The 11,421-nt window shown below is 41.5% G+C and overlaps 1 protein-coding gene across 1 annotated transcript; it reads right to left on the bottom strand.

Moving 5' to 3' along the window:
* Positions 1-477: 477 nt before the first annotated feature.
* On the bottom strand, positions 478-2,358 carry LOC135511621 (muscarinic acetylcholine receptor M3-like). The gene has a single exon (XM_064933104.1). The coding sequence runs from the start codon at positions 2,356-2,358 to the stop codon at positions 478-480; it is 1,881 nt and encodes a 626-aa protein (XP_064789176.1).
* Positions 2,359-11,421: the final 9,063 nt, after the last annotated feature.

Consider the following 11,421-nt stretch of genomic DNA (forward strand, 5'->3'; position numbering starts at 1 on the left):
TACTACAGTACAGATGCAGTTGACTTTGAAAATCCAAACTGCTCTGTACGATGCAGATCTGACTACCACAAATTAATGGTAAGAAATGGAAAACCCCAAATCCATTAGAAATGTTACATCATATAATCTCCCTAGGTATCAATTGCACTTTGAATTGTCCGCCCAATGCATTTAAAGCCCTTGCTCTATTGGTTTTCACTGTCAGTCTTTTTAGCTGCACTTCTCTGCAATGATCAATTTAGAGGAACCTTTCACTACAGGAGCTCTCCTGAAGAAACAGAGGAATATGTCACTTGGGAGGTTGTGGCTACACAGAGAACATCAGCCATCACAGCAGCAACATGGCTGCCTCCTTGTGAATCTCTGTGCAGTTAAACACCACAGACAGAATCTTTAGGATGCCTCATCTATCCACTGAGCTGTCAGATTCAAGACTCATCATTTTCATCACCCGATTCCCACTGGGTCTATATCTCACTACGTTGAGTTTTTAGGAATTCTCCTGTGAAACACTACGGACTGCCGTGCCTGGAACTGTTGCTTCCTCCGCCGCTTGCGCTGGTCCCAGTGGCAGAGCAGTATCATCTTGAAGGTGGTACGGAAGGTCTTGTTGCACAGGGCATAGCACATGGGGTTGACGGTACTGTTGACGTAGCACAGCCAGTATCCCAGTGCCCACAGAGCCTCGGGGATGCAGCCATTACAGAAGGTGTTGACCAGCACCATGATGTTGTAGGGTGTCCATGTGATGATGAAGGCAAACAGAATGGCGCTGAGGGTCTGTGCCGCCTTCTTCTCCTTTACCAGAGACATGCGCTTGCGCTTGGTGATCTGTGTCCGTGCCCTGGAGGCAAATCTCTTGGCTAGAGCTGCCTCTCTGAAGGAGATCGGCATCGAGGGTGATTTGGTGGTTGTGGCAGGGGAGCCAGAGAGTGGCCCCACTCTGGTGGCCTGGATGGCAGGCATGGACTGGACTTTGGAGATCCGGGAGGAAAAGCGTTGTTGGTAGCTGTTGGTGTCTGTGTTGGCCCCATCAGGGGTGGTAGTAGTGGTGGTGGTGGTGGTGATGGTAGAGAGGCTGCCCCGACTGTCCTCCTCCCCTCTCAGGGTGTCCTCTTCTGAGGCTATGTCCAGGTCCTCGCAGGAGGTGAGGTGGGAGTTGACGGCTGCCTTCATCCCTGGCAGGTTGAGCACTATGGAGAAGATGGTGTGGTCCTGGGGCATCATCCTTCTACCATTTCTCTCCTCATCCTCAGACGAGCCCGAGTGGTCCACTGACAGCCCGGCGTTGTTGTTGTTCCAGCTGTCACTGCTGCTGTGGTCGGCATCCCCCACTATGGGCCGGGTGCTGCCAGGCCTCCAGGAGCACATCATGGGCCAACAGTGGAAGCGTGCGGCCAGCGCCTGGCTGGGGGTCTTCTTCTGGGAAACTTGGCTTAGCTCATAGCTGCTGCAGCTCCTGGCGCTCCCAGCCTGGTGGTGGACGAAGTGAGCCCTTTCTCCACCCCTCCCTCTGATCCCTGAGCCCTGCAGGCCCTCCAGTTCCCGTGCGCGGTTCTGCGTCTCCCTGTAGATACGCCAGTAGAGCACACTCATAATAGTGACAGGCAAGTAAAAGGCAGCAATAGCCGTGCAGAATGTAATGATGGGCTCTGAGAGGAACTGGATGTAGCACTTATCAGGGGGCACTGTGCGCTCCCCTGCAAAGTACTGCCAGAATAGAATGGCTGGGGCCCACAGGACCAGGGACACAAACCAGGCCATGCCGATCATCAAGCCAGCCCGCCGTGTGGTCCGCTTGGCCCGGTAGGTGAGTGGCCGGGTGATGGAGAAGTAGCGGTCAAAGCTGATGACGAGCAGGTTCATGACGGATGCGTTACTGGCCACATAGTCAATAGCCAGCCACAGATCACAGGCCCAGTTGCCTAGCGCCCATTGGCCCATGATGATGTAGGTGGTGTAAAGGTTCATGGAGATGACCCCGATGATGAGGTCAGCCACGGCCAGGCTGAGCAGGAAGTAGTTGTTGACAGTCTTCAGCTGGCGATTTACCTTGAAGGATACTACCACCAGGATGTTGCCGATTATGGTGACCAGGGACAGGAGACCGGTGAAAAAGACAATGAGGACCACCTGCCACACTGTGTGACCCCCAAGAGGGTCATAGGTCAGAGAGGTCACTGTCTCGTTGTGCGACCCTGTAAAATTGAAGAGGCCACTGATGGAGTCATTGTCATCGGGGCTGGTTAGCTCCTGCCAGATGTCCTTGTGGAGAGCGTTGGTGTCTGGGTCGTCAATGCCCATTCCTGGGGAGCTGACGGTCAGGTACAGGCCAAGGTCTGTGCTGTTGGAGCTCATTATGACTTCCTGGCATATTCTGAGGAGAACACAGATAGAGATAGATTACTACACTGTATTGTACTGAGAAGAGTCGCTCCAGTAGGTGATGCTAACAGCACATATAGACTGGCAGTTAAGGTGTTCACAGTTTACCCACTTTTCTAGTCAAACTATCTTGTTTGTAAACAATTTGTATTCGTAGGTTTTGTGTTTAACCTTTGCAGGTAAATGCATTGATACACACATTTTTCCCCAGTTAGACTATACAAGCAATAATCAATTTTGACACATTCATCTTAACAGTTTTTTGTTGGAGGGTCCATTACAAAAACATATTCCTGTGATGACATCTTGCAAATTGCCAAGACAGCATCGCAGCACAACATGTCATCCTGTGATGCATCCGGAGCCTCAATCTGATTGTAAGGAGCATATTTAAAAACACAATTACACTAATGCTGTAAACAACACCAAGGCTTGGAAACGTCTCCTGTCAGACTACTGGTGTGACTTAGCATGCAGGTGGTGGCGATTATGTAAATTCAGCTCCTGTGTCTCAGTGAAATAAATCACAGTCCCATCCGACCTGAATTCATGGCCTGTCTGTTAATCTCACTGATAGGTTACAGAATAGAATGTTACTGGCTCTTGCCCAAGGACATCCGTGGCCAGCGAGTTTTAGAAGAGATACCTATCCGGCCCAGACAGAATAATACAAGCACACACATACATAATACAGGGAAATATAGAGAAACATTTCAATTCTATTTCAAGAGATATTAAAAGATAATGCAAATTTGACCTTCACATGCCTAATAAAAAAATTATAATTATAGTCAGAGTGAGGCAAGCAAACAGCCTCCAAACTAAAGTTTACTACAACAAACTTTCTGATTGATGTAACTTTGGGAAAGAAATGAGCGGAGAGAAGGAGGCTGAAGTGAAGAGAGGAGGAGACGAGAGGCTAAAATTGCCTTACAATGCCAAGGACTGAATCTAAGTGAGAATGAAGTTATTAGCTAGCTAGAGCACTCTGCACTCCATCACATTATGTGCTCACACTCTCACAACAATGTCTACATCTGGGTCTCTTGGGCAAACCAAGTATGGGCTTGAAGAGAGCAAAACGGATGGAGGGAGCATTCCCACTCCCAGCTCTTTGGCTCTGCCTCTGAATATCCATGTCTCTGTGTCTGAAAACACAGAGAGCTGTTTCTTTTCCCAAGGATGTTGGCTAATTGGATTCTACTGCTGTGATGGCCCACTGGATGTCAAACCATTGAGGAAAGTTCTTCCTTTGGCAGGCAGACAACCTGATGGTGGAACTATAAATACTATTTCAATAAGAAATTGCCAAATTATATTGGCTGGGAGAGTGATGGAAATAGTTCAACATTTAAATGTGAACTATTTTCATGCCATACTAAAATGGTACCCATTATGATTCAAAATCTCACTTTGAATTGTTTAACTCTGTATAGAACTTTCTCTTATGTCTCTGTTCAAGGCTTCGTATGTTGGCCCTTCAGCCAACCTGGTCTCAGAGGATTTCATATGATTCTGGACGTAAATCCAAGACACTCCATTGAGAATGATACTGTATGGTTACAAAAGACAGATGGTTACTTAAGGCAACGAGAACATCTAGCAACTCAATGGTTGCGAGTTTGAATCTCATCACGTACAGAGTTAGCATTTTAGCTAATTAACTACTTACTACTTTTTTAGCTACTTTGCATCTACTTAGCATGTTAGCTAATCGTTCCCCTAAACCTACACATAATGTAACCCTTTTAGCTAACCCTTCCCCTAACCCTAACCCCTGGCCTGGCTAACATTAGCGAGCTAGTTAATGTTAGCCACCTAGCCAGAATTTGTAACCTATCATAAATTTAGCACATTTGTAACATATCGTATGTTTTGCTAATTTGTAACATATAATAGGAAGTGTAATTCATAACATATCATACTGTACAAAATGGGTGGTGGACTTCCACAAATGAATGCATACCATGCAAAATGTAACATATCACTAAATGGAGTGTCTTGGATAGGGCTGTGGCGGTCATGAAATGTTGTTAGCCTGTAATTGTTAAGCAAATAACTGCCGGTCTCACGGTAATTGACCATTAATTAACATAAACACAATTAGTATCTCCTGACTTCCAAGCATAGCCTACAGGCCACTGATGCAGACCTTTGGAACATCTACATTTTAGTATAATAGTATAATACATCCTTTGAATATAGCCTACACCATCACAATAAATCCATTATTTATTTTAGACAGGTCTAAAGAAACATGAAATCAAGAAAACGTTGTCTATTTTAGAAGAACAGAATAGCATACTCTGAGTTGTCCTTATGTTAGGCAGTTATCTGGCTATGCCATAATGTCTCTGAGCTAAACTAGTTCATTTAGCAGACAATATTTGCTTAGAATTCCATGGCATTATTTTATATTGTTTTATAGTATGAAGAATACAATTGAACATAGCTGAATAACATAGAAAGGATATTTTTCCCAAACGATTTGAGGGAGTGGGCACGCATGCGGCTATTCTATGTTGAGTGGTTAACAAAGGAACAGGTACTCCTATATGCTTCATTTAGAGTTATTTATTTAAGTAACTGTAGATGTGATACAAATGTTGGGCTATATGTTTTGATTTTTAATACATTCTAAGGCTGCATGATGTGACTAATGATGATATGAAAAAAGTCACATGAAAGGCATGAGCTCTGCTTTGTTTTGTTTTTGTGCGCAGGCTGTACACACTTCATCAGTCTCTCATTCACAATTTGACAAGCACTTGATAATGCCTCCAATTTCCCGGCTGCATACCCTTCGTGTGGCCGTAATGAGCCCTAAAAACATATTGTCTTGTGCGGCCAGTGGCCAATGTGCCGTTGGGCTGAATGTAATAATTATAATTCCCTTCTCCCAGTTGCGTGCCGAAGCACCTCTCACTCACATGGCTCTCCGTCACGTGATCACGTGTTTCTCACAGGCTACATGTGAAGACATACACATCGGGGAGGCAACTGCATGTGTCAATTCCAAGGCACATATTGAAGATATTGGAAGAACTGTGCACATTAATACAACCACTAGCATAACATGATCAATGATCCTGACGCAACAGCAAAGAATGTTATCGTAAAATGTTTATAGCAGGGAAACACCATTCTCAAAGGTGACCACAAATGTGATTATGCATGGAATGATTTTATTATAAAAGGTGCATTTTTTATGGTGAAAATGATCTTCCCCAAACTTGAAACTCACATGATGTATGACAGCTAGGCTTATTATTTGTATACTTTAGTTGTGATACAAACCACCTTGGGGCGGCAGGTAGCCTAGTGGTTAGAGCATTGGACAAATAACCGAAATGTTGCAAGATCAAATCCCCAAGGTAGAAATCTGTCTTTCTGCCCCTGAACAAGGCTGTTAACCCACTGTTCCTAGACCGTCATTGAAAATAAGAATTTGTTCCTAACTGACTTGTCTAGTTAAATAAAGGTCAAATAGAAATTTCATTATCAAAACATATAGGCCTATGGGCTAGGCTACATGAGGTGTGTGACTGATTTGAAAAAGTTGAGAGAAAAAAAGCATATGCTGTATCTTGATAGGCATCAGTCACAAGTGGTAATATATCTTTCAGTGAGTGATCGGCTAATATTGTCACCCATCAAACTATTATTGATTTAATCTTTTCTGTAGATATAAAAAAATAAATTATGTTTGCCATTTCTTTTTTTTGAACAGACCATTATCCTGCACCTGTCTCTAAAAAAACACATGTCATCTATGGATTTAAATAGCGAATGCAGGAAGCTTTTCCCATGTTTAATTTTCATGCCAGCCAGGTAGTCTATAGTTCTGTTGTAAATTTAAGCAATTTGATTTGGAAAGTAGGCTATGCCTATATAGTAGGCATAGCCTACAGAAAGCTGATAGGATCCCCCTCTTTTTAATAGAGGCCATCTGTCACACCCTGACCATAGTTTGCTTTGTATGTTTATTTGTTTTGTTTGGTCAGGGTGTGATCTGAGTGGGCATTCTATGTTGTGTGTCTAGTTTGTCTGTTTCTGTGTTAGGCCTGATATGCATTAATAACAGAGTGATTAGAGGGACAATAGAGTCCTGAGTACCAGGCAGTTAGCAAGTTTGGTAGGCTACTAATGACCATCAGTAGCATCAGAGGTTGGAGAAGTCTAATTACCATGACTAAAAGGTCACATGGAATTTGACTACTGTCATGACTCGTGAACGCCGGTGTGGCGGTAATAAGGTCATCATACTCGTCTCGGATTTATGTACAGAATAATACAAAATGCTCTGAGACCAAGTTATCTCAGCTGCTACCCTGAGCCAGACTAGGTGAGGGGCACTAGAGGTGACCTGTTACCAGTGGGAACACCTGTCCCCCTCAGCAGCTCCTCCTTTTATCCCAGGCCTCGCACTTGTCAGAACTCCAAACATCCCACAGTGCACTGCTGCTATACCCCAACGGCCTGATCTGCACAAGAGAAAGGAGAGTAACACACACACACACACACACACACACACACACACACACACACACACACACACACACACACACACACACACACACACACACACACACACCATACCTGCCCCACTAGCTCTCAAACACTCACATCAAGATAAAAACAAAGAAGAAAGCCTTTACCTCAAACAACACACGTAATTGTTCACAAAGTGAATCCGCTGAATGTGTGAAAAGATAAGGTGTCGCTAATGATGGGCTAAACATCTTTAAATTGGCAAAAGTCCTGAGAGAGAAAATGTGTCTCTGTGAAGATTACAGATTGAACATTAGGCAATTAGCTTTCATCTTAAACTTCTCATTAAAAAGTAAAAACACAAACAAAGAGAAAGAGAGAAGAGCAGAAGTGGAAGAGAGTGATACAAAGAGAGAGTCTACTGTTAATTTTTATTGTTTATTTCACTTTATATATTATATACCTTACTTGCTTTGGCAATGTTAACACATGTTTCCCATGCCAATAAAGCCCCTTGAATTGAATTGAATTGAATTGAGAGAGAGAGAGAGAGAGAGAGAGAGAGCAGAAGTGGAAGAGAGAGTGATAAACAGAGAGAGAGAGAAGTGGAAGAGAGTGATACAAAGAGAGAGAGAGAGAGAGAGAGCAGAAGTGGAAGAGAGAGTGATAAACAGAGAGAGAGAGAAGTGGAAGAGAAAGAGAGAGAGAGAGAGAGTCACAATCTCCCTGGGGATTGTGACTCCCTGGGGGCTACTGTACCATGCTCACAGGATGTGGTTGATCTAAGCCAGAGTCCCAAGGGAATTATTCCGACTTTAACCTGAGACGTGACAACCACCACACCAAACAATTACCCCATGGGGTCAGAGATACAGGCACTCAAATGTCAGAATTTGAAAGTGTGATACAACACAGGGACACTTAATAACAGTGATGAGAAAACTGTTGTCTTTTTGTCACACAACAAATCTTAACTCAACAAAAGAGCTGAGGAGAGGAGAATACGGTATTTTCTACTGAAATGTACTTCTATCAAGCATTTGGTAAACAAGGAGCACTGGAGGAAAGCGATAACTTGTTTTTCTGTCAGGGTCAGTTAGAACTCTGCTATAACGCAGGTATGATGAAATGCTCAAGCGGGATGGCTATTTTTAAAGGGGAAATCTGCAGTTCAAATAACAACAAAATGCATCCCTCCTGTTTGGTGAACAGCTAAGCGATGGGGCTGGAGAAATGTAACCACTGTCGAATCCATAGACAGAGCAATGAATGCAAAGACTGACCATCCATGACATCAAACTTATAGTTTTACCCATGGTACCTGTGTTTACAGTTACCTTGTTTACGAAGAATAAAGTAAAACAAGCTCATATTTTGGGTTCTGATGGAGAACGACAGTTGAACTAATCTTGAGGCATTTGTAGTTACATTCTTCAAGAATCAATGGGTATTCATAAAACAATCCGAAATGGAAGTACCAATCGCAGAATGCTCTTTTAAATAGCTGCGGCTATGAACCGTCTCCAGGCATGTATTTTTGGAGAAAGAAAAATGAGAATGGATTCTACCTACATGTGTATTTATCCTACTGTTTTTATCAAACAAATGTCATTTCTTTTCACATCCTTACACAACCTGTTATTTGACATTTTGAAGCATTAAGTCAAAACTCCAATAACCTTTTTTTTGACTGCCCAATGGATGAATCTGGCCCATTTCTGTTTTGATCATCAGAAAAGCATCCAGACCGAAGATTGAACACCACAAGACAGGACACAAAACATTACTTGACTTGTTTTTTTAAAAAGACTCTGGAAAAATGAAAAAAATAAAAATATGATAATGACTAAATAATGTTGATGGGGGAATTCACCTTGCACCACCAAAGCATAACACCTGCATTCATGGGTATTGTGCAGCAGTTTTTTTGTACTTCAAAGCGTAGAATATTACAGATGCTGCAGGGAGAAATGATGGCGCTATTTCAAACCATGAACCAGATATGACATCCAATTGCACTAAACTACATAGCAGTTTATAATAATAAACCTTGATTGAAAGTGCCTTGAATTCCAACTATGACTATACCAGCCCAAGGCGCACGTTTGCACATACAGTACTAAATACGAGCTGGTCTTGACAGAGTGAGACATGAGCTGAGTGGGCAGTACAACTAATCCTGCCAGTGTGAATAAGCACTAATCAGTCCCTACTGGGAGTGCCTATACTACTAATGAATTCTGGAGCATGTCATAGATACACTACCGTTCAAAAGTTTGGGGACACTTAGAAATGTCCATGTTTTTTTAAAGAAAAGCACATTTTTTTGCCCATTAAAATAACATCAAATTGATCAAAAATACAATGTAGACAATGTTAATGTTGTGAATGACTATTGTAGCTGGAAACGGTTGATTTCTAATGGATATCTACATAGGCGTACAGTGGCCCATTATCAGCAACCATAACTCCTGTGTTCCAATGGCACATTGTGTTAGCTAATCCAAGTTTATAATTTTAAAAGGATAATTGATCATTAGAAAAACCAATAAATAAATAAAACTGGCATTCTTTAGACGAGTTGTGTATCTGGAGCATCAGCATTTGTGGGTTCGATTACAAGCTCAAAATGGCCAGAAACAAAGACCTTTCTTCTGAAACTTGTCAGTCTATTCTTGTTCTGAGAAATGAAGGCTATTAGATGTGAGAAATTTCCAAGAAACTGAAGATCTCGGACAACACTGTGTACTACTCCCTTCACAGAACAGCGCAAACTGTCTCTAACCAGAATAGAAAAAGGAGTGTGAGGCCCCGGTGCACAACTGAGCAAGAGGACAAGTACATTAGGGTGTCTAGTTTGAGAAACAGAAGCCTCATAAGTCCTCAACTGGCAGCTTCATTAAATAGTACCCACAAAACACCAGTCTCAACGTCAACAGTGAAGAAGCGACTCCGGGATGCTGGCCTTCTAGGCAAACTTTTGAACAGTAGTGTATGTAGAATCATGGTATTGATCAGAGCACTTAGCTGTACACAGAAATGGGCAGTATTTCTGTTACATGTATTTGAAACATAGATTTTAAATACTTCTGAGTATTTTGTCATTTGTATTACACAGGGCTGAAATACACTCCAATGTATTTTGTAACAAGATACTTTTGAGAGCTGTAATTTGAATTTTCGAAATGAAAAACAATTTTCTATAATATTTTTTACAGCGGTCCACAATTTTAGTGGTCCCCTTTCACCCTGCATTGGGATCTGAAGTCTGATGGCACTATGGTATGATAAGAGCATCTGCTAAATTACAGTGCCTTCAGAAAGTATACAAACCCTTGATTTACTTCACATTCTTTGTTGTGTTAGCCTGAATTCAAAATGAATTAAATATTTTTTTTTCTCATCCTTCTCCACACTATACCCCATAATGACAAAGGGAAAACATGTTTTTACAAATCTTTGCAACTGTATTGAAGGCACTGTAATTAAATATAAATGTGTATGTAAAAATTGACAATTGCAAAGCGTGCAGCGTATTATTTTAACGCAGCAGGTTAGGAGAATTAACATAGCAGGTTAGGAGAATTTGGTTAAGCTGTATCCCATCTACTGTAGATATGTGCCCGAAACAAGGCCAATAATAATACATTTGTCATTAAGCAGACACTTTGATCCAGAGTGATTTACAGTCAGCTAGTGCATTCAACTAGATAAACAACAACATATCACGGTCATAGCAAGTAACCGTTACTGATGATGTTGTTTCTGTTCGGGCTGGCTACTTGCGAATTATATTTCAAAATATATAAAGGTATTTTAATGAAATACATTTCAAAATACAAATATTTTGTAATGAATTTTGATACATTGATCTTAATGGTATTTTGTAATTGTATGTTGTACTTTTAGCCCATCCGTGGCTGTATACATAACCAATGGCCAGACTGACATATACCAGACCTGGGTTCAAATACATGTGTAAGTATTTGAGTATCTGGTATTTAAAATACTTTTTTGTTTGTATTTGAGTATTTTTTTTATTTTTCAGTACACTATAATCTGGCTAACCTTGTTTGTGCTCTTATATTATGATAGGCAGTGAGGAGAGCACTTTTTATTGAGGCATCTTTAGTAGCGACTCAAAGTACTACAAGTCAAAGTACAAAGTCTCTCTCTGGAATGTTTACATTGGCATCATTACTTATAAACAGGAACATTGAAGACAACTAGAGCTCAATGAGATACAATAATGATACCAGGAAAGGAATTCATATGTGTTGTCTATCCTCTATGCCAGGGATTAGATGTATACCAGATCATTCTGTAAATCAGGGTACTGTTATATATCAGAGGGGGAGGCTTCTGATAGGAGGCCATACAAATTAAGAGTATCAATTTTCTAAGAGAGATAATTGGTTAGTTCACTTTCAATACTCAGACATAGAGCAAGGACAATTTCTCTCATGCACCTTGCTCTTTTTTTAAATGTATTTTTACCATATTACGAACCTTTTTTTCTTCTTCACATTTTGACTTTCCCTAAAC

The sequence above is a fragment of the Oncorhynchus masou genome, chromosome 24, assembly GCF_036934945.1.
Source record: "Oncorhynchus masou masou isolate Uvic2021 chromosome 24, UVic_Omas_1.1, whole genome shotgun sequence".
Classification (NCBI taxonomy): domain Eukaryota; kingdom Metazoa; phylum Chordata; class Actinopteri; order Salmoniformes; family Salmonidae; genus Oncorhynchus; species Oncorhynchus masou.